The sequence below is a fragment of the Hyla sarda genome, chromosome 5 (genome assembly GCF_029499605.1).
Source record: "Hyla sarda isolate aHylSar1 chromosome 5, aHylSar1.hap1, whole genome shotgun sequence".
Classification (NCBI taxonomy): Eukaryota; Metazoa; Chordata; class Amphibia; order Anura; family Hylidae; genus Hyla; species Hyla sarda.
Genome location: NC_079193.1, coordinates 8,425,740 through 8,451,217, shown reverse-complemented (window position 1 = coordinate 8,451,217; position 25,478 = coordinate 8,425,740). Strand labels below are relative to the sequence as shown.

The following is a 25,478-nucleotide window of genomic DNA, read 5'->3' as shown; positions in this document are numbered from 1 at the left end:
GGTGAGTATATAGAGAAGAGCTGAGTCTGTAATATAGTAGGGTGAGTATATAGAGGAGAGCTGAGTCTGTAATATAGTAGGGTGAGTATATAGAGAAGAGCTGAGTCTGTAACATAGTAGGGTGAGTATATAGAGCAGAACTGAGTCTGTAATATAGTAGGGTGAGTATATAGAGTAGAGCTGAGTCTGTATTATAGCTGGGTGAGTATATAGAGCAGAGCTGAGTCTGTAATATAGTAGAGTGAGTATATAGAGTAGAGCTGAGTCTGTAATATAGTAGGGTGAGTATATAGAGAAGAGCTGAGTCTGTAATATAGTAGGGTGAGTATATAGAGAAGAGCTGAGTCTGTAATATAGTAGGGTGAGTATATAGAGCAGAGCTGAGTCTGTAATATAGTAGGATGAGTATATAGAGGAGAGCTGAGTCTGTAATATAGCAGGGTGAGTATATAGAGTAGAGCTGAGTCTGTAATATAGTAGGGTGAGTATGTAGAGTAGAGCTGAGTCTGTAATATAGCTGGGTGAGTATATAGAGCAGAGCTGAGTCTGTAATATAGTAGGGTGAGTATATAGAGGAGAGCTGAGTCTGTAATATAGCAGGGTGAGTATATAGAGTAGAGCTGAGTCTGTAATATAGTAGGGTGAGTATGTAGAGTAGAGCTGAGTCTGTAATATAGTAGGGTGAGTATATAGAGGAGAGCTGAGTCTGTAATACAGTAGGGTGAGTATATAGAGAAGAGCTGAGTCTGTAATATAGTAGGGTGAGTATATAGAGAGGAGCTGAGTCTGTAATATAGTAGGGTGAGTATATAGAGAAGAGCTGAGTCTGTAATATAGTAGGGTGAGTATATAGAGGAGAGCTGAGTCTGTAATATAGTAGGGTGAGTATGTAGAGGAGAGCTGAGTCTGTAATATATTAGGGTGAGTATATAGAGAGGAGCTGAGTCTGTAATATAGCAGGGTGAGTATATAGAGGAGAGCTGAGTCTGTAATATAGTAGGGTGAGTATATAGAGAGGAGCTGAGTCTGTAATATAGTAGGGTGAGTATATAAAGAAGAGCTGAGTCTGTAATATAGTAGGGTGAGTATATAGAGCAGAGCTGAGTCTGTAATATAGCAGGGTGAGTATATAGAGTAGAGCTGAGTCTGTAATATAGTAGGGTGAGTATATAGAGTAGAGCTGAGTATGTAATATAGTAGGGTGAGTATATAGAGTAGAGCTGAGTCTGTAATATAGTAGGGTGAGTATGTAGAGTAGAGCTGAGTCTGTAATATAGTAGGGTGAGTATATAGAGGAGAGCTGAGTCTGTAATATAGCAGGGTGAGTATATAGAGCAGAGCTGAGTCTGTAATATAGCAGGGTGAGTATATAGAGAAGAGCTGAGTCTGTAATATAGTAGGGTGAGTATATAGAGAAGAGCTGAGTCTGTAATATAGTAGGGTGAGTATATAGAGAGGAGCTGAGTCTGTAATATAGTAGGGTGAGTATATAGAGAAGAGCTGAGTCTGTAATATAGTAGGGTGAGTATATAGAGGAGAGCTGAGTCTGTAATATAGTAGGGTGAGTATATAGAGAAGAGCTGAGTCTGTAATATAGTAGGGTGAGTATATAGAGAGGAGCTGAGTCTGTAATATAGCAGGGTGAGTATATAGAGGAGAGCTGAGTCTGTAATATAGTAGGGTGAGTATATAGAGAGGAGCTGAGTCTGTAATATAGTAGGGTGAGTATATAGAGAAGAGCTGAGTCTGTAATATAGTAGGGTGAGTATATAGAGGAGAGCTGAGTCTGTAATATAGTAGGGTGAGTATATAGAGAAGAGCTGAGTCTGTAATATAGTAGGGTGAGTATATAGAGAGGAGCTGAGTCTGTAATATAGCAGGGTGAGTATATAGAGGAGAGCTGAGTCTGTAATATAGTAGGGTGAGTATATAGAGAGGAGCTGAGTCTGTAATATAGTAGGGTGAGTATATAAAGAAGAGCTGAGTCTGTAATATAGCAGGGTGAGTATATAGAGCAGAGCTGAGTCTGTAATATAGCAGGGTGAGTATATAGAGTAGAGCTGAGTCTGTAATATAGTAGGGTGAGTATATAGAGGAGAGCTGAGTCTGTAATATAGTAGGGTGAGTATGTAGAGTAGAGCTGAGTCTGTAATATAGTAGGGTGAGTATATAGAGGAGAGCTGAGTCTGTAATATAGCAGGGTGAGTATATAGAGCAGAGCTGAGTCTGTAATATAGCAGGGTGAGTATATAGAGAAGAGCTGAGTCTGTAATATAGTAGGGTGAGTATATAGAGAAGAGCTGAGTCTGTAATATAGTAGGGTGAGTATATAGAGAGGAGCTGAGTCTGTAATATAGTAGGGTGAGTATATAGAGAAGAGCTGAGTCTGTAATATAGTAGGGTGAGTATATAGAGGAGAGCTGAGTCTGTAATATAGTAGGGTGAGTATATAGAGAAGAGCTGAGTCTGTAATATAGTAGGGTGAGTATATAGAGAGGAGCTGAGTCTGTAATATAGCAGGGTGAGTATATAGAGGAGAGCTGAGTCTGTAATATAGTAGGGTGAGTATATAGAGAGGAGCTGAGTCTGTAATATAGTAGGGTGAGTATATAGAGAAGAGCTGAGTCTGTAATATAGTAGGGTGAGTATATAGAGGAGAGCTGAGTCTGTAATATAGTAGGGTGAGTATATAGAGAAGAGCTGAGTCTGTAATATAGTAGGGTGAGTATATAGAGAGGAGCTGAGTCTGTAATATAGCAGGGTGAGTATATAGAGGAGAGCTGAGTCTGTAATGTAGGGTGAGTATATAGAGAGGAGCTGAGTCTGTAATATAGTAGGGTGAGTATATAAAGAAGAGCTGAGTCTGTAATATAGCAGGGTGAGTATATAGAGCAGAGCTGAGTCTGTAATATAGCAGGGTGAGTATATAGAGTAGAGCTGAGTCTGTAATATAGTAGGGTGAGTATATAGAGGAGAGCTGAGTCTGTAATATAGTAGGGTGAGTATATAGAGGAGAGCTCAGTCTGTAATATAGTAGGGTGAGTATATAGAGAGGAGCTGAGTCTGTAATATAGGAGGGTGAGTATATAGAGGAGAGCTGAGTCTGTAATATAGTAGGGTGAGTATATAGAGAAGAGCTGAGTCTGTAATATAGTAGGGTGAGTATATAGAGAGGAGCTTAGTCTGTAATATAGCAGGGTGAGTATATAGAGGAGAGCTGAGTCTGTAATATAGTAGGGTGAGTATATAGAGAGGAGCTGAGTCTGTAATATAGTAGGGTGAGTATATAGAGGAGAGCTGAGTCTGTAATATAGTAGGGTAAGTATATAGAGCAGAGCTGAGTCTGTAATATAGCAGGGTGAGTATATAGAGGAGAGCTGAGTCTGTAATATAGTAGGGTGAGTATATAGAGAAGAGCTGAGTCTGTAATATAGCAGGGTGAGTATATAGAGTAGAGCTGAGTCTGTAATATAGCAGGGTGAGTATATAGAGGAGAGCTGAGTCTGTAATATAGTAGGGTGAGTATATAGAGAAGAGCTGAGTCTGTAATATAGCAGGGTGAGTATATAGAGGAGAGCTGAGTCTGTAATATAGTAGGGTGAGTATATAGAGCAGAGCTGAGTCTGTAATATAGTAGGGTGAGTATATAGAGCAGAGCTTATTCTGTAATATAGTAGGGTGAGTATATAGAGCAGAGCTGAGTCTGTAATATCGTAGGGTGAGTATATAGAGCAGAGCTGAATCTGTAATATAGTAGGGTGAGTATATAGAGCAGAGCTGAGTCTGTAATATAGTAGGGTGAGTATATAGAGAGGAGCTGAGTCTGTAATATAGTAGGGTGAGTATATAGAGAGGAGCTGAGTCTGTAATATCGTAGGGTGAGTATATAGAGCAGAGCTGAGTCTGTATGATGTAGCATGTTAAATATTAGGTGCAGCAGAGCTGAGTTTGCTGAGTGCGAGGCTTCTCAGATGTAGCAGTGCTCGGTTTGTCAGATATAACACTGCTGACTGGATATAGCAGAGCTGGATTTGGTGAAGGCACCGGTGCTGTTTGTCAGGGCGGGTATTAAGTCTGTCAGAGCGCGACTACTCAGATATAGCAGATCTAAGGTTGTGCGATGCAGTAGAGACGGGTTTGTCACATGTCGCTGCTTCATGGGTGACAAATCCTTCAGAGACGGGATTGTAATATTTATCAGTGAAGATGTAGCAGACACGAGGATGTGAAATGCAGCTTAATACAATTCAAGCACCTATCACCTTGTAGGAAAGTCAGCTCTGCTACATGTGTATAAAGCCCCATATGATGTCCTCTCCTCCTGTATACACCATATGATGCCCTCTCCTCCTATATACACCATATAATGCCCTCTCCTCCTGTATACACCATATAATGCCCTCTCCTCCTGTATACACCATATGATGTCCTCTCCTCCTATATATACCATATGATGCCCTCTCCTCCTATATACACCATATGATGCCCTCTCCTCCTGTATACACCATATGATGTTCTCTCCTCCTGTATACACCATATGATGTCCTCTCCTCCTGTATACACCATATGATGCCCTCTCCTCCTATATATACCATATGATGTCCTCTCCTCCTGTATACACCATATGATGTCCTCTCCTCCTGTATACACCATATGATGCCCTCTCCTCCTGTATACACCATATGATGCCCTCTCCTCCTGTATACACCATATGATGCCCTCTCCTCCTATATACACCATATGATGTCCTCTCCTCCTGTATACACCATATGATGTCCTCTCCTCCTGTATACACCATATGATGTCCTCTCCTCCTGTATACACCATATGATGCCCTCTCCTCCTATATACACCATATGATGTCCTCTCCTCCTATATACACCATATGATGTCCTCTCCTCCTGTATACACCATATGATGTCCTCTCCTCCTATATACACCATGTGATGCCCTCTCCTCCTGTATACACCATGTGATGCCCTCTCCTCCTGTATACACCATATGATGTCCTCTCCTCCTGTATACACCATATGATGTCCTCTCCTCCTGTATACACTATATGATGCCCTCTCCTTCTATATACACCATATGATGCCCTCTCCTCCTATATACACCATATGATGTCCTCTCCTCCTATATACACCATATGATGTCCTCTCCTCCTGTATACACCATATGATGCCCTCTCCTCCTGTATACACCATATGATGTCCTCTCCTCCTGTATACACCATATGATGCCCTCTCCTCCTATATACACCATATGATGTCCTCTCCTCCTATATACACCATATGATGTCCTCTCCTCCTGTATACACCATATGATGTCCTCTCCTTCTATATACACCATATGATGTCCTCTCCTCCTGTATACACCATATGATGTCCTCTCCTCCTATATACACCATATGATGTCCTCTCCTCCTGTATACACCATATGATGTCCTCTCCTCCTGTATACACCATATGATGTCCTCTCCTCCTGTATACACCATATGATGTCCTCTCCTCCTGTATACACCATATGATGTCCTCTCCTTCTATATACACCATATGATGCCCTCTCCTCCTATATACACCATATGATGCCCTCTCCTCCTATATACACCATATGATGCCCTCTCCTTCTATATACACCATATGATGCCCTCTCCTCCTATATACACCATATGATGTCCTCTCCTCCTGTATACACCATATGATGTCCTCTCCTCCTGTATACACCATATGATGTCCTCTCCTCCTGTATACACCATATGATGTCCTCTCCTCCTGTATACACCATATGATGTCCTCTCCTCCTGTATACACCATATGATGTCCTCTCCTCCTGTATACACCATATGATGTCCTCTCCTCCTATATACACCATATGATGTCCTCTCCTCCTATATACACCATATGATGTCCTCTCCTTCTATATACACCATATGATGTCCTCTCCTCCTATATACACCATATGATGTCCTCTCCTCCTATATACACCATATGATGTCCTCTCCTTCTATATACACCATATGATGTCCTCTCCTCCTATATACACCATATGATGCCCTCTCCTTCTATATACACCATATGATGCCCTCTCCTCCTATATACACCATATGATGCCCTCTCCTTCTATATACACCATATGATGTCCTCTCCTCCTATATACACCATATGATGTCCTCTCCTCCTATATACACCATATGATGCCCTCTCCTCCTATATACACCATATGATGCCCTCTCCTCCTGTATACACCATATGATGCCCTCTCCTTCTATATACACCATATGATGCCCTCTCCTCCTGTATACACCATATGATGCCCTCTCCTCCTGTATACACCATATGATGCCCTCTCCTCCTGTATACACCATATGATGCCCTCTCCTCCTATATACACCATATGATGCCCTCTCCTCCTGTATACACCATATGATGCCCTCTCCTCCTGTATACACCATATGATGTCCTCTCCTCCTGTATACACCATATGATGTCCTCTCCTCCTGTATACACCATATGATGCCCTCTCCTCCTGTATACACCATATGATGTCCTCTCCTTCTATATACACCATATGATGCCCTCTCCTTCTATATACACCATATGATGCCCTCTCCTTCTGTATACACCATATGATGCCCTCTCCTCCTGTATACACCATATGATGCCCTCTCCTCCTGTATACACCATATGATGTCCTCTCCTCCTGTATACACCATATGATGTCCTCTCCTCCTGTATACACCATATGATGTCCTCTCCTCCTGTATACACCATATGATGTCCTCTCCTCCTGTATACACCATATGATGTCCTCTCCTCCTATATACACCATATGATGTCCTCTCCTCCTGTATACACCATATGATGTCCTCTCCTCCTGTATACACCATATGATGTCTTCTCCTTCTATATACACCATATGATGTCCTCTCCTTCTATATACACCATATGATGCCCTCTCCTCCTATATACACCATATGATGCCCTCTCCTCCTGTATACACCATATGATGCCCTCTCCTCCTGTATACACCATATAATGTCCTCTCCTCCTGTATACACCATAAGATGTCCTCTCCTCCTATATACACCATATGATGCCCTCTCCTCCTATATACACCATATGATGTCCTCTCCTCCTGTATACACCATATGATGTCCTCTCCTCCTGTATACACCATATGATGCCCTCTCCTCCTATATACACCATATGATGCCCTCTCCTATATACACCATATGATGTCCTCTCCTCCTGTATACACCATATGATGCCCTCTCCTCCTATATACACCATATGATGTCCTCTCCTTCTATATACACCATATGATGCCCTCTCCTCCTGTATACACCATATGATGTCCTCTCCTCCTGTATACACCATATGATGCCCTCTCCTCCTGTATACACCATATGATGTCCTCTCCTCCTGTATACTCCATATGATGCCCTCTCCTCCTGTATACACCATATGATGTCCTCTCCTCCTGTATACACCATATGATGCTCTCTCCTCCTGTATACACCATATGATGTCCTCTCCTCCTATATACACCATATGATGCCCTCTCCTCCTGTATACACCATATGATGTCCTCTCCTTCTATATACACCATATGATGCCCTCTCCTCCTGTATACACCATATGATGTCTTCTCCTCCTGTATACACCATATGATGCCCTCTCCTCCTGTATACACCATATGATGCCCTCTCCTCCTGTATACACCATATGATGTCCTCTCCTCCTATATACACCATATGATGTCCTCTCCTCCTGTATACACCATATGATGTCCTCTCCTCCTGTATACACCATATGATGTCCTCTCCTCCTGTATACACCATATGATGTCCTCTCCTCCTGTATACACCATATGATGTCCTCTCCTCCTGTATACACCATATGATGTCCTCTCCTCCTGTATACACCATATGATGTCCTCTCCTCCTGTATACACCATATGATGCCCTCTCCTTCTATATACACCATATGATGTCCTCTCCTCCTGTATACACCATATGATGTCCTCTCCTCCTGTATACACCATATGATGTCCTCTCCTCCTGTATACACCATATGATGTCCTCTCCTCCTGTATACACCATATGATGCCCTCTCCTCCTGTATACACCATATGATGCCCTCTCCTCCTATATACACCATATGATGCCCTCTCCTCCTATATACACCATATGATGCCCTCTCCTCCTGTATACACCATATGATGCTCTCTCCTCCTGTATTCACCATATGATGTCCTCTCCTCCTGTATACACCATATGATGCCCTCTCCTCCTGTATACACCATATGATGTCCTCTCCTCCTATATACACCATATGATGCCCTCTCCTCCTGTATACACCATATGATGTCCTCTCCTCCTATATACACCATATGATGTCCTCTCCTCCTATATACACCATATGATGCCCTCTCCTCCTGTATACACCATATGATGTCCTCTCCTCCTATATACACCATATGATGCCCTCTCCTCCTATATACACCATATGATGTCCTCTCCTCCTGTATACACCATATGATGCCCTCTCCTCCTGTATACACCATATGATGTCCTCTCCTCCTATATACACCATATGATGTCCTCTCCTCCTGTATACACCATATGATGCCCTCTCCTCCTGTATACACCATATGATGCCCTCTCCTCCTATATACACCATATGATGCCCTCTCCTCCTGTATACACCATATGATGTCCTCTCCTCCTGTATACACCATATGATGCCCTCTCCTCCTGTATACACCATATGATGCCCTCTCCTCCTATATACACCATATGATGCCCTCTCCTCCTGTATACACCATATGATGTCCTCTCCTCCTGTATACACCATATGATGTCCTCTCCTTCTATATACACCATATGATGCCCTCTCCTCCTGTATACACCATATGATGCCCTCTCCTCCTGTATACACCATATGATGTCCTCTCCTCCTATATACACCATATGATGTCCTCTCCTCCTGTATACACCATATGATATCCTCTCCTCCTGTATACACCATATGATGCCCTCTCCTCCTGTATACACCATATGATGTCCTCTCCTCCTGTATACACCATATGATGTCCTCTCCTCCTGTATACACCATATGATGTCCTCTCCTCCTGTATACACCATATGATGTCCTCTCCTCCTGTATACACCATATGATGTCCTCTCCTCCTGTATACACCATATGATGCCCTCTCCTCTCATATACACCATATGATGCCCTCTCCTCCTGTATACACCATATGATGTCCTCTCCTCCTGTATACACCATATGATGCCCTCTCCTCCTGTATACACCATATGATGCCCTCTCCTCCTATATACACCATATGATGTCCTCTCCTCCTGTATACACCATATGATGCCCTCTCCTCCTGTATACACCATATGATGCCCTCTCCTCCTATATACACCATATGATGTCCTCTCCTCCTATATACACCATATGATGCCCTCTCCTCCTATATACACCATATGATGTCCTCTCCTCCTGTATACACCATATGATGTCCTCTCCTCCTGTATACACCATATGATGTCCTCTCCTCCTATATACACCATATGATGCCCTCTCCTCCTGTATACACCATATGATGTCCTCTCCTCCTGTATACACCATATGATGCCCTCTCCTCCTGTATACACCATATGATGCCCTCTCCTCCTATATACACCATATGATGCCCTCTCCTCCTATATACACCATATGATGTCCTCTCCTTCTATATACACCATATGATGTCCTCTCCTCCTGTATACACCATATGATGTCCTCTCCTCCTATATACACCATATGATGTCCTCTCCTCCTGTATACACCATATGATGTTCTCTCCTCCTGTATACACCATATGATGCCCTCTCCTTCTATATACACCATATGATGTCCTCTCCTTCTATATACACCATATGATGCCCTCTCCTCCTGTATACACCATATGATGCCCTCTCCTCCTATATACACCATATGATGTCCTCTCCTCCTGTATACACCATATGATGTCCTCTCCTCCTGTATACACCATATGATGCCCTCTCCTCCTGTATACACCATATGATGTCCTCTCCTCCTATATACACCATATGATGCCCTCTCCTCCTGTATACACCATATGATGCCCTCTCCTCCTGTATACACCATATGATGTCCTCTCCTCCTGTATACACCATATGATGTCCTCTCCTCCTGTATACACCATATGATGTTCTCTCCTTCTATATACACCATATGATGCCCTCCCCTTCTGTATACACCATATGACAGTGTTTCCCAACCAGGGTGCCTCCAGCTGTTGCAAAACTACAACTCCCAGTATGCCCGGACAGCCGAAGGCTGTCCGGGCATGCTGGGAGTTGTAGTTTTGCAACAGCTGGAGGCACCCTGGTTTGATAACACTGGCCTATGATGTGGATGCCCATTACCCCCTGCCAGCAGTATTCCGCTCCCTCCCGGCTCTGCTGTGCAGGGTGTAGTGTCCGATCACACATGAAGCAGAGCCCGGCAGTCCTTCCCTCTCAGGCCCCTGATTGGCTGAGGCCCCGGGCTCGGGGATTGGTTACTTGGCCCCGGTTGACTTTCTTAATGAATGTTCTGGCAGGAGCGGACCGTGCACTAGCGCGGAGCAGCAGAGGTGGCAGCAGCTCGGGCTCTGCTCAGTCCGGTCCGGATGGATCTCTGAGGATCGGCTCCTGATCTCTATATTCGGGGACATTATTGCATTAAGGCGACAGAAGTTTTGGAGAAGTGACCCCCTCCCCCCCCCTGTCTGACGATGGACTCCTTACTGCTGCTCCTCCTCAGCCTCATCTCCTCTGTAAGTAGCCGCAGCTGCCGCAGAACTTCTTCTTTCCAGTTTCTCAAGGAAGTAACAATATACAGAAGGACTTTCCAGCCAGGGATCCCTCCATAGGATAGATACAGGTGTAGCAGAGCTGTGTATGGCAACATTTGTCCGACTGCATTCTGCCATGTGCTTCTCTATCTGCAACGATAACTACGATGTAGCAGAGCTGAGATTGGCAACAATGTAGACAGCTGCTTCTCCAGTGTGAATATGTGCACTATCTGTCATTATAAAGACAAATGTAGCAGAGCTGAGTTTGTCAGTCTCCTCTCTATTGTGTTTATGTATATGTTATTATTTATGCCAAAGTAGCAGAGCTGAGTTTGACAACAGTGCAGACAGCTGCTTCTCCAGTCACTTCCCCAGTGTGACTATGTGCAATATCTGTCATTATAGACAGCAATGTAGCAGAGCTGAGTTTGACATCAGTTGCTTTTCCAACCTCTGCTCCAGTTAGTTTATGTATCTGCTATTATATATACAAATGTAGCAGAGCTGAGTTTGACATCAGTGCAGACAGCTGCTTCTCCAGTCTCTTCCCCAGTCGGACTATGTAAACTATCTGTCATTATAGACAGCAATGTAGCAGAGCTGAGTTTGACATCAGTAGCTTTTCCAATCTCTTCTCCAGTTAGTTTATGTATCTGCTATTATATATACAAATGTAGCAGAGCAGAGTTTGACAACAGTGCAGCCACCTGCTTTTCCAGTTTGACTATATACACTATCTATTATTATTATAAATAACAATGTAGCAGAGCTGAGTTTGACAGCAGTTGCTTTTCCAATCTCTTCTCCAGTTTGTTTCTGTTTCTGTTATTATAAATACAAATGTAGCAGAGCTGAGTTTGTCAGTCTCCTCTCCAGTGTGTTTATGTATATGTTATTATGTATGCCAATGTAGCAGAGCTGAGTGTGACAACAGTGCAGACAGCTGCTTCTCCCGTCTCTTCCCTAGTGTGACTATGTGCACTATCTGTCATTATAGACAGCAATGTAGCAGAGCTGAGTTTGACATCAGTTGCTTTTCCAATCTCTTCTCCAGTGTGTTTATGTATTTGTTATTATAAATACAAATGTAGCAGAGCTGAGTTTGTCAGTCTCCTCTCCAGTGTGTTTATGTATATGTTATTATGTATGCCAATGTAGCAGAGCTGAGTTTAACAACAGTGCAGACAGCTGCTTCTCCCGTCTCTTCCCTAGTGTGACTATGTGCACTATCTGTCATTATAGACAGCAATGTAGCAGAGCTGAGTTTGACATCAGTTGCTTTTCCAATCTCTTCTCCAGTGTGTTTATGTATTTGTTATTATAAATACAAATGTAGCAGAGCTGAGTTTGTCAGTCTCCTCTCCAGTGTGTTTATGTATATGTTATTATGTATGCCAATGTAGCAGAGCTGAGTTTAACAACAGTGCAGACAGCTGCTTCTCCAGTCTCTTCCCCAGTGTGACTATGTACACTATCTATTATTATAAATAACAATGTAGCAGAGCTGAGTTTGACATCAGTTGCTTTTCCAATCTCTTCTCCAGTTTGTTTCTGTTATTATAAATACAAATGTAGCAGAGCTGAGTTTGACAACAATGCCGCCATCTGCTTCTCCAGTCTCTTCCCCAGTGTGACTATGTACACTATCTGTCATTATAGACAGCTATGTAGCAGAGCTGAGTTTGACATCAGTTGCTTTTCCAACCTCTGCTCCATTATTTTTATGTTTCTGTTATTATAAAGACAAATGTAGCAGAGCTGAGTTTGACAACAGTGCAGACAGCTGCTTCTCCAGTCTCTTCCCCAGTGTGGTTATGTACACCAGTGGTCTTCAACGTGCAGACCTCCATATGTTGCAAAACTACAACTCCCAGCATGCCCGGACAGCCAACGGCTGGAGGCACCCCTGGTTGGGAAACACTGACCTATACTATTATATGGTCCAACATGCTGGGAGTTGTAGTTTTGCAACATCTGGAGGTCCGCAGGTTGAAGACCACTGATGTACACTATCTGTTATGATAAATAGCAATGCAGCAGAGCTGAGTTTGACATCAGTTGCTTTTCCAATCTCTTCTCCAGTTTGTTCATGTATATGTTACGGTATTATAAATACAAATGTAGCAGAGCTGAGTTTGACAACAGTGCAGCCAGCTGCTTTTCCAGTCTCTTCCCATGTGTGACTCTGTACACTATCTGTTATTATAAATAGCAATGTAGCAGAGCTGAGTTTGACCGGAGTTGCTTTTCCAATCTCTTTTTCAATGTAGCAGAGATGAGTTTGACCGGAGTTGCTTTTCCATTCTCTTTTTCAATGTAGCAGAGCTGAGTTTGTTAACCCGCATTCAGCTGCTTTCACAAACTCTTCTCCATTTTTATGTATCTATTATTACAGACACAAATGTAGCAGAGCTGAGTTTGACAACAGTGCCTCCAGCTGCTTTTCCAATCTCTTCTATACACACTACCTCTAATTATAAAATAACAATGCAGCAGAGCTAAGTTTGTCAGGAGTTGCTTTTGCAATCTTATCTCCAGTATCTGTGATGATAGATATGTAGCAGAGTTGAGTTTGTTAGCCTGCATCCAGCTGCTTTTCACATTTCTTCTCCCCAATGTTTATGTATGTGCAAATGTAGCAGAGCTGAGTGAGACATCTTGTATCCAGCTACTTTTCCCAATGGATTATCAGGGTGTAGCAGTGCTGAGTGAGACATCTTGTATCCAGCTACTTTTCCCAATGGGTTATCAGGGTTGTAGCAGAGCTGAGTGAGACATCTTGTATCCAGCTACTTTGCCCAATGGATTATCAGGGTTGTAGCAGAGCTGAGTTTGTCAAGATTCTACCTGGTTGTCATTCTGTATCAGTGTTTAGTCTGGTGCTATGTTGCGGAGCTAGGGGTCAGGATGTAGCAGTGCTCATTTTCTTAAAGGGGTACTTCGGTGAAAAACTTTTCTTTTTTTTTTTTTAAATCAACTGGTGCCAGAAAGTTAAACAGATTTGTAAATTACTTCTATTCAAAAATCTTAATCCTTCCTGTACTTATTAGCTGCAGAATACTACAGTGGAAATTCTTTTCCATTTGAAACACAGAGCTCTCTGCTGACATCATGAGCACAGAGCTCTCTGCTGACATCTCTGTCCATTTTAGGAACTGTCCAGAGTAAAAGGAAATCCCCATAGCAAACATATGCTGCTCTGGACAGTTCCTAAAATGGACAGAGGTGTCAGCAGAGAGCACTGTGGTCATGATGTCAGCAGAGAGCTCTGTGTTTCAAAAAGAAAAGAATTTCCTTTGTAGTATTCAGCAGCTAATAAGTACTGGAAGGATTAAGATTTTTTTAATAGAAGTAATTTACAAATCTGTTTAACTTTCTGGCACCAGTTGATTAAAAAAATTAAAAATAAAGTGTTTCACCGGAGTACCCCTTTAATATGTAGTAGTGCTGAGTTAGTCAGTGTGTGGCGGAGCTGCTTGTCAAGATGAAGTCTTGCTGAGTTTGTCAAGATGTAGTGATCCTGAGTTTGTGGAGATGACGCGGAGTTCTTAGTGCTGAGTATGTCAAGATGATGTAGCAGTGATGAGTTAGTCATTGGGCTGTTATTTTTGGGGGGGAATTTCATAGTAATGTGCATTGGAATTTGCATTTCAACCTTTACAATATGTAGCAGAGCTGAGACGTCATTGACTTCTGCAAAGGAGCTGTTAGATGTAGCAGTGCTGAGTTTTCCATATGTTACAACTCAATGTGCTCTCACAATGTAGTTTATCCCAACCAGGGTGCCTCCAGCTGTTGCAAAACTACAACTCCCAGCATGATATCACAATGTTACATAAAGTCAGTGTTTCCCAACCAGGGTGCCTCCAGCTGTTGCAAAACTACAACTCCCAGCATGATATCACAATGTTACATAAAGTCAGTGTTTCCCATCCAGGGTGCCTCCAGCTGTTGCAAAACTACAACTCCCAGCATGATATCACAATGTTACGTAAAGTCAGTGTTTCCCAACCAGGGTGCCTCCAGCTGTTGCAAAACTACAACTCCCAGCATGATATCACAATGTTACATAAAGTTAGTGTTTCCCAACCAGGGTGCCTCCAGCTGTTGCAAAACTACAACTCCCAGCATGATATCACAATGTTACATAAAGTTAGTGTTTCCCAACCAGGGTGCCTCCAGCTGTTGCCAAACTACAACTCCCACCATGATATCACAATGTTACATAAAGTTAGTGTTTCCCAACCAGGGTGCCTCCAGCTGTTGCAAAACTACAACTCCCACCATGATATCACAATGTTAGTTGTAGTTGTAGTTTTGCAACAGCTGGAGGCACCCTGGTTGGGAAACACTTACTTTACGTAACATTGTGATATCATGCTGGGAGTTGAAGTTTTGCAACAGCTGGAGGCACCCTGGTTGGGAACCACTGACTTTATGTAACATTGTGATATCATGCTGGGAGTTGTAGTTTTGCAACAGCTGGAGGCACCCTGGTTGGGAAACACTGACTTTATGTAACATTGTGATATCATGCTGGGAGTTGTAGTTTTGCAACAGCTGGAGGCACTACATTAGTGTACAGTACATACATTGCAACTTAAATAGCACAGTCAGCTCTGCTACATGTGATTTATTCCATATATAGATGTATATTCTGCAGACTGTTCCGCATTCTGATTCCCCTTTGCCCTGCAGACAGCAGATCTGGTGACTTCCCCGTTGGCACTGCTGGATGCCAACCAGAATGTTTATATTGTGGCTGCAGAATCCTCCCGGCTGGCACCGCATTACTGCCACAGGCAACATCTAGTAGATCTACTGCAGCTGTGGAACCACAAGGCTCAGCATGGCGCCGGGAGGGTAGAGCTGGCTCCCATGGCAGCTGGTTTAGCTGTAGGTGGCATTGGCTGCACCTCTGCTGGATGGCATCAGGTTGGCACCTGGTAGACTTGATGGATTCTTCATGCCCAGAGGGTGGTTTGTGCACAGTCTGCATGTTATTCAATCAATTTGATCCATTTTTGGTGGTGCCTACTCCTGGGTTGGCATAATGTAATGAATTGCAGGTTGGCACCTTCCTATAGACTAATAATAATAACAATAATAATAATAAATAATAATAAAATAATAAAATGTTAATAACAATAATATCATAAATAGATAATAAAAATAAATAAATTATAAATATTATTAATAAAATGTTTTATCCACTTTTGGTGGTGCCTACTCCTGGGTTGGCATAATGTATTGAATTGCAGGTTGGCACCTTCCTATAGACTAATAATAATAATAACAATAATAATAAATAAATAATAAAAATAATGTTAATAATAATATCATAATAAACATAATAAAAATAATAAATAAATTATAAATATTATTAATAATAAAATATATATATATATACATATTATTAATATGTTATTATTAATATTATTATTTATTAGTAATAAATGATATAATAAATAAATAATAAAACATAATAAGTCAATAGTTATAATAATGATATAATTAACCCTTATAGAAATATACTAAAAATACTAAAAACAAATAATTGAAAAATAATAACAAATAATTGAAAAATAAAAACTAATAAAAAACAATATCAATAATGAATAACAGTAAGAAATAATTAAAATAATAACAATAAGAAATATTAAAAATAATCAATAATCATAATAAATACATAATAATAAATAATAATAATAATAATAAAAATAATATATTTATATACCGCCAATAGACTCCGCAGCAGTTTACAGTTTTTGATGTTACACATATTGATACAATTATCAGACATTACAATATTACACACTAAATATACGAACAAGAGTGAGGGTCCCGCTCCCAAGAGCTTACAATCCAGCTCCCTTCCAAGATCTCTTAGGAGGCCCCATAGATGTCAGCTGAAGATGCAACAATGTTAAAAAAAAAATATATATATATATATATATATATATGACAATTCAATACATTGTACTGGTTCTCTGTTCATCCTGAGCTTCCTGGTTCTAGAATAGAATTCTCGAACTGCAGTGAAGACTGACACAGGCTACATAGAGGATCCAATCCCTGAATGGTTATGATTCAGTGTTTCCCAACCAGGTTGCCTCCAGCTGTTGCAAAACTACAACTCCCAGCATGATATCACAATGTTACGTAAAGTCAGTGCCTCCAGCTGTTGCAAAACTACAACTCCCAGCATGATATCACAATGTTACATAAAGTCATTGTTTCCCAACCAGGGTGCCTCCAGCTGTTGCCAAACTACAACTCCCAGCATGATATCACAATGTTACATAAAGTCAGTGTTTCCCAAACAGGGTGCCTCCAGCTGTTGCAAAACTACAACTCCCAGCATGATATCACAATGTTACATAAAGTCAGTGTTTCCCAACCAGGGTGCCTCCAGCTGTTGAGAAACTACAACTCTCAGCATGATATCACAATGTTACATAAAGTCAGTGTTTCCAAACCAGGGTGCCTCCAGTTGTTGCAAAACTACAACTCCCAGTATTATATCACAATGTTACATAAAGTCAGTGTTTCCCAACCAGGGTGCCTCCAGCTGTTGCAAAACTACAACTCCCAGCATGATATCACAATGTTACATAAAGTCAGTGTTTCCCAACCAGGGTGCCTCCAGCTCTTGCAAAACTACAACTCCCAGCATGATATCACAATGTTACATAAAGTCAGTGTTTCCCAACCAGGGTGCCTCCAGCTGTTGCAAAACTACAACTCCCAGCCTGATATCACAATGTTACATAAAGTCAGCGTTTCCCAACCAGGGTGCCTCCAGCTGTTGCAAAACTACAACTCCCAGCATGATATCACAATGTTACATAAAGTCAGTGTTTCCCAACCAGGGTGCCTCCAGCTGTTGCAAAACTACAACTCCCAGCATGATATCACAATGTTACATAAAGTCAGTGTTTCCCAACCAGGGTGCCTCCAGCTGTTGCAAAACTACAACTCCCAGCATGATATCACAATGTTACGTAAAGTCAGTGCCTCCAGCTGTTGCAAAACTACAACTCCCAGCATGATATCACAATGTTACATAAAGTCAGTGTTTCCCAAACAGGGTGCCTCCAGCTGTTGCAAAACTTAAACTCCCAGCATGATATCACAATGTTACATAAAGTCATTGTTTCCCAACCAGGGTGCCTCCAGCTGTTGCCAAACTACAACTCCCACCATGATATCACAATGTTACATAAAGTTAGTGTTTCCCAACCAGGGTGCCTCCAGCTGTTGCAAAACTACAACTCCCACCATGATATCACAATGTTAGTTGTAGTTGTAGTTTTGCAACAGCTGGAGGCACCCTGGTTGGGAAACACTTACTTTACGTAACATTGTGATATCATGCTGGGAGTTGAAGTTTTGCAACAGCTGGAGGCACCCTGGTTGGGAACCACTGACTTTATGTAACATTGTGATATCATGCTGGGAGTTGTAGTTTTGCAACAGCTGGAGGCACCCTGGTTGGGAAACACTGACTTTATGTAACATTGTGATATCATGCTGGGAGTTGTAGTTTTGCAACAGCTGGAGGCACTACATTAGTGTACAGTACATACATTGCAACTTAAATAGCACAGTCAGCTCTGCTACATGTGATTTATTCCATGTATAGATGTATATTCTGCAGACTGTTCCGCATTCTGATTCCCCTTTGCCCTGCAGACAGCAGATCTGGTGACTTCCCCGTTGGCACTGCTGGATGCCAACCAGAATGTTTATATTGTGGCTGCAGAATCCTCCCGGCTGGCACCGCATTACTGCCACAGGCAACATCTAGTAGATCTACTGCAGCTGTGGAACCACAAGGCTCAGCATGGCGCCGGGAGGGTAGGGCTGGCTCCCATGGCAGCTGGTTTAGCTGTAGGTGGCATTGGCTGCACCTCTGCTGGATGGCATCAGGTTGGCACCTGGTAGACTTGATGGATTCTTCATGCCCAGAGGGTGGTTTGTGCACAGTCTGCATGTTATTCAATCAATTTGATCCATTTTTGGTGGTGCCTACTCCTGGGTTGGCATAATGTAATGAATTGCAGGTTGGCACCTTCCTATAGACTAATAATAATAACAATAATAATAATAAATAATAATAAAATAATAAAATGTTAATAACAATAATATCATAAATAGATAATAAAAATAAATAAATTATAAATATTATTAATAAAATGTTTTATCCACTTTTGGTGGTGCCTACTCCTGGGTTGGCATAATGTATTGAATTGCAGGTTGGCACCTTCCTATAGACTAATAATAATAATAACAATAATAATAAATAAATAATAAAAATAATGTTAATAATAATATCATAATAAACATAATAAAAATAATAAATAAATTATAAATATTATTAATAATAAAATATATATATATATACATATTATTAATATGTTATTATTAATATTATTATTTATTAGTAATAAATGATATAATAAATAAATAATAAAACATAATAAGTCAATAGTTATAATAATGATATAATTAACCCTTATAGAAATATACTAAAAATACTAAAAACAAATAATTGAAAAATAATAACAAATAATTGAAAAATAAAAACTAATAAAAAACAATATCAATAATGAATAACAGTAAGAAATAATTAAAATAATAACAATAAGAAATATTAAAAATAATCAATAATCATAATAAATACATAATAATAAATAATAATAATAATAATAAAAATAATATATTTATATACCGCCAATAGACTCCGCAGCAGTTTACAGTTTTTGATGTTACACATATTGATACAATTATCAGACATTACAATATTACACACTAAATATACGAACAAGAGTGAGGGTCCCGCTCCCAAGAGCTTACAATCCAGCTCCCTTCCAAGATCTCTTAGGAGGCCCCATAGATGTCAGCTGAAGATGCAACAATGTTAAAAAAAAAATATATATATATATATATATATATATATATATATATATATATATATATATGACAATTCAATACATTGTACTGGTTCTCTGTTCATCCTGAGCTTCCTGGTTCTAGAATAGAATTCTCGAACTGCAGTGAAGACTGACACAGGCTACATAGAGGATCCAATCCCTGAATGGTTATGATTCAGTGTTTCCCAACCAGGTTGCCTCCAGCTGTTGCAAAACTACAACTCCCAGCATGATATCACAATGTTACGTAAAGTCAGTGCCTCCAGCTGTTGCAAAACTACAACTCCCAGCATGATATCACAATGTTACATAAAGTCAGTGTTTCCCAAACAGGGTGCCTCCAGCTGTTGCAAAACTTAAACTCCCAGCATGATATCACAATGTTACATAAAGTCATTGTTTCCCAACCAGGGTGCCTCCAGCTGTTGCCAAACTACAACTCCCAGCATGATATCACAATGTTACATAAAGTCAGTGTTTCCCAAACAGGGTGCCTCCAGCTGTTGCAAAACTACAACTCCCAGCATGATATCACAATGTTACATAAAGTCAGTGTTTCCCAACCAGGGTGCCTCCAGCTGTTGAGAAACTACAACTCTCAGCATGATATCACAATGTTACATAAAGTCAGTGTTTCCAAACCAGGGTGCCTCCAGTTGTTGCAAAACTACAACTCCCAGTATTATATCACAATGTTACATAAAGTCAGTGTTTCCCAACCAGGGTGCCTCCAGCTGTTGCAAAACTACAACTCCCAGCATGATATCACAATGTTACATAAAGTCAGTGTTTCCCAACCAGGGTGCCTCCAGCTCTTGCAAAACTACAACTCCCAGCATGATATCACAATGTTACATAAAGTCAGTGTTTCCCAACCAGGGTGCCTCCAGCTGTTGCAAAACTACAACTCCCAGCCTGATATCACAATGTTACATAAAGTCAGCGTTTCCCAACCAGGGTGCCTCCAGCTGTTGCAAAACTACAACTCCCAGCATGATATCACAATGTTACATAAAGTCAGTGTTTCCCAACCAGGGTGCCTCCAGCTGTTGCAAAACTACAACTCCCAGCATGATATCACAATGTTACATAAAGTCAGTGTTTCCCAACCAGGGTGCCTCCAGCTGTTGCAAAACTACAACTCCCAGCATGATATCACAATGTTACGTAAAGTCAGTGCCTCCAGCTGTTGCAAAACTACAACTCCCAGCATGATATCACAATGTTACATAAAGTCAGTGTTTCCCAAACAGGGTGCCTCCAGCTGTTGCAAAACTTAAACTCCCAGCATGATATCACAATGTTACATAAAGTCATTGTTTCCCAACCAGGGTGCCTCCAGCTGTTGCCAAACTACAACTCCCAGCATGATATCACAATGTTACATAAAGTCAGTGTTTCCCAAACAGGGTGCCTCCAGCTGTTGCAAAACTACAACTCCCAGCATGATATCACAATGTTACATAAAGTCAGTGTTTCCCAACCAGGGTGCCTCCAGCTGTTGCAAAACTTCAACTCCCAGCATGATATCACAATGTTACATAAAGTCAGTGTTTCCCAACCAGGGTGCCTCCAGCTGTTGAGAAACTACAACTCTCAGCATGATATCACAATGTTACATAAAGTCAGTGTTTCCAAACCAGGGTGCCTCCAGCTGTTGCAAAACTACAACTCCCAGCATTATATCACAATGTTACATAAAGTCAGTGTTTCCCAACCAGGGTGCCTCCAGCTGTTGCAAAACTACAACTCCCAGCATGATATCACAATGTTACATAAAGTCAGTGTTTCCCAACCAGGGTGCCTCCAGCTCTTGCAAAACTACAACTCCCAGCATGATATCACAATGTTACATAAAGTCAGTGTTTCCCAACCAGGGTGCCTCCAGCTGTTGCAAAACTACAACTCCCAGCCTGATATCACAATGTTACATAAAGTCAGCGTTTCCCAACCAGGGTGCCTCCAGCTGTTGCAAAACTACAACTCCCAGCATGATATCACAATGTTACATAAAGTCAGCGTTTCCCAACCAGGGTGCCTCCAGCTGTTGCAAAACTACAACTCCCAGCATGATATCACAATGTTACATAAAGTCAGTGTTTCCAAACCAGGGTGCCTCCAGCTGTTGCAAAACTACAACTCCCAGCATGATATCACAATGTTACATAAAGTCAGTGTTTCCCAACCAGGGTGCCTCCAGCTGTTGCAAAACTACAACTCCCAGCATGATATCACAATGTTACATAAAGTCAGTGTTTCCCAACCAGGGTGCCTCCAGCTGTTGCAAAACTACAACTCCCAGCATGATATCACAATGTTACATAAAGTCAGTGTTTCCCAACCAGGGTGCCTCCAGCTGTTGCCAAACTACAACTCCCAGCATGATATCACAATGTTACATAAAGTCAGCGTTTCCCAACCAGGGTGCCTCCAGCTGTTGCCAAACTACAACTCCCAGCATGATATCACAATGTTACATAAAGTTAGTGTTTCCCAACCAGGGTGCCTCCAGCTGTTGCCAAACTACAACTCCCAGCATGATATCACAATGTTACATAAAGTCAGCGTTTCCCAACCAGGGTGCCTCCAGCTGTTGCAAAACTACAACTCCCAGCATGATATCACAATGTTAGATAAAGTCAGTGTTTCCAACCAGGGTGCCTCCAGCTGTTGCAAAACTACAACTCCCAGCATGCTAGGAGTTGTAGTTTTGCAATTGCTGGAGGGCCACAGTTTGGAGACCACTGTCTTAGAAATAGAAAATGATCGAATTCACACTGAAGGCGACTCTGGTGGGGCGGGGGGGGATACCTGCTCGGCGGCTGCAGATGATAATTTAGCGCTGACAGGTTTATCGGCGTGGCGCCTGCTGCCCAGCGATTGGTGCGAGCGCTTATCACCAGCAGTGTGTACTGAGCTCTATAGATATGGATGGAGGTTCCCTGCAGATAGCAGAAGCGTCTGTTCCAGGAAGAAGATGATGAGTTCTGCTCCGGCTGCAAAAAAAACAAACGAACGGTCAAGTGCGGGAGAAATCGTCTTCATGTGGACTATATAAGGGACTGTCCACCATGGAGGAGAGATGTGGAGGTCTGGGTGTGGTACCACGGGGATGTTAGTAGAAATACCTGATCACTTTGTGACGCCAGGGCACAGTTATCCTATACATGGTCTAAGGTTGGAGACAGCTTCTCCTGGGCGTGGTGCTTTCACCAAACAGATTAATACTGACTTGTAAGACGGGTAGATGAATCCCGGTAGGTAGGGTCCTGTCAAGGTATTGTATCCTTCACCGCCGGGGCATGTACGTCCACCGTACGGGTGATCCTTGCAGGATGACCGGATGAAGTAGATTTGAGCTAGGCCTCTCCTCAAAGCACACGACATGCAGCACACCTGAACCACACTGTGGCTCAGCGGTAACTCCTCCCCCACTGCACTATAAGGGTGTGAATTTAGGGGGTTCCCATTGGCAGGCAGGGTCACATGGGGTTCACTGCGGGGTTCCCATTGGCAGGCAGGGTCACATGGGGTTCCCTGCTCTCTCTTAAAGGCACAGTAACACATAAATAACATATATACAGATAACAACAATAGAATTAATTAGGAAAACATATCACTTCTCAAGAAAGTGCAAACATAAGTAATAATACAATAAGTCCTTTGGTGGACCCGACACCTTGTGCTGCAACGCTGCCCGGATCAGTCCAAAGCCACAGGACAGCCATTGGTGCTGGGACACCACTTGGGTCCTGAAGACTCCTTTATATCTGACCTCCTGTGTTACAATATATTGATGACGTATCCTGACAGCTCAGTCTCCAGCCCCTCTCTCTCCTCTCCTGATGGATCAGTCTCCAGCCCCTCTCTCTGCTCTCCTGACAGCTCAGTCTCCAGCCCCTCTCTCTCCTCTCCTGATGGATCAGTCTCCAGCCCCTCTCTCTCCTCTCCTGACAGCTCAGTCTCCATCCCCTCTGTCTCCTCTCCTGACAGCTCAGTCTCCAGCCCCTCTCTCTCCTCTCCTGACAGCTCAGTCTCCAGCCCCTCTCTCTCCTCTCCTGACAGCTCAGTCTCCAGCCCCTCTCTCTCCTCTCCTGACAGCTCAGTCTCCAGCCCCTCTCTCTCCTCTCCTGGTGGATCAGTCTCCAGCCCCTCTCTCTCCTCTCCTGACAGATTAGTCTCCATCCCCTCTCTCTCCTCTCCTGACAGCTCAGTCTCTCCTCTCCTGACAGCTCAGTCTCCAGCCCCTCTCTCTCCTCTCCTGACAGCTCAGTCTCCAGCCCCTCTCTCTCCTCTCCTGGTGGATCAGTCTCCAGCCCCTCTCTCTCCTCTCCTGACAGATTAGTCTCCATCCCCTCTCTCTCCTCTCCTGACAGCTCAGTCTCTCCTCTCCTGACAGCTCAGTCTCCAGCCCCTCTCTCTCCTCTCCTGACAGCTCAGTCTCCAGCACCTCTCTTTCCATAACAATAGGGGGCGCTCACACTGACGTATAGCGCATAGAGCCCAGTGGACATGCTGATGTAATCATGAGAGCCTGTAGACCGGTATTTCCCACCCAGGGGTGCCTCCAGCTGTTGGAAAACTACAACTCCCAGCATTCCCGGACAGCCTTTGGCTGCCCAGTCATGCTGGGAGTTGTAGTCTTGCAACAGCTGGAGGCACCCTGGTTGGGAAGCACTGCTGTAGACTGAGCAGAAGACTGGGAGACTAGGCAGGAGCCCCATTACATTCCTGGTCTTCACAGGTCGGGTGCACTACAAGTATCAGCCATCTGCCTGTAGCCTTCAGATTCAGTGAGAGGTTATTACAGAGAAAATACTTCAGGATGAATGTTACTCAACCTTGAGAGTGTGAAGGTCGCTCTCGTAAATTGGGGCGCCAAGACTTTTATGGGCTGGAGTACTCACACCTGCGGAGGATTTATAGTCCTCAGAGGTTATCTGTAACTTTTTTCACTTAAACTGTTGTGAGACTATAACTCCCAGCATGCCTAGTATGTATGAGGCTTTCTTTTCTGGCAGTATACGGCACTATTATATGAACACTATATAGCACTATCATGTGGGCAATATATGGCACTATAATATGGACAGTATATGACTATATTATGTAAACAGTATATGGCACTATTATATGAACACTATATAGCACTATTATGTGGGCAATATATGGCACTTTTATGTGGACAGTATATGGCAGTATTATGTGGGCAATATATGACATTATTATGTGGACAGTATATGGCACTATTATATGGTCAGTATATGGCACTATTATATGAGAACTATATGACACTATTATATGGACACTATATGGCACTATTACATGGGCACTATATGGAACTATTACATGGGCACTATATGGCACTATTATATGAGCACTATATGGCACTATTATATGGGCACTATATGGCACTATTATATGAGCACTATATGGCACTATTATATGGGCACTATATGGCACTATTACATGGGCACTATATGGCACTATTATATGAGCACTATATGGCACTATTATATGGGCACTATATGGCACTATTATATGGGCACTATATGGCACTATTATATGAGCACTATATGGCACTATTATATGAGCACTGTATGGCACTATTATATGAGCACTATATGGCACTATTACATGGGCACTATTATATGGGCACTATATGGCACTATTATATGGGCACTATAT

At 42.2% G+C, this 25,478-nt stretch overlaps 1 protein-coding gene across 1 annotated transcript in view; it reads left to right on the top strand.

The window, feature by feature from the left end:
- The first annotated feature begins 10,689 nt into the window (after window positions 1-10,689).
- Window positions 10,690-25,478, top strand: part of LOC130272856 (vasoactive intestinal polypeptide receptor-like) — a 304,671-nt gene continuing 289,882 nt past the window's right edge. Inside the window, exon 1 of the mRNA XM_056518817.1 lies at window positions 10,690-10,833. Coding sequence (XP_056374792.1) covers window positions 10,792-10,833 — 42 coding nt within the window. The 5' untranslated portion in view covers window positions 10,690-10,791. The remainder of the gene's footprint in view (window positions 10,834-25,478) is intronic.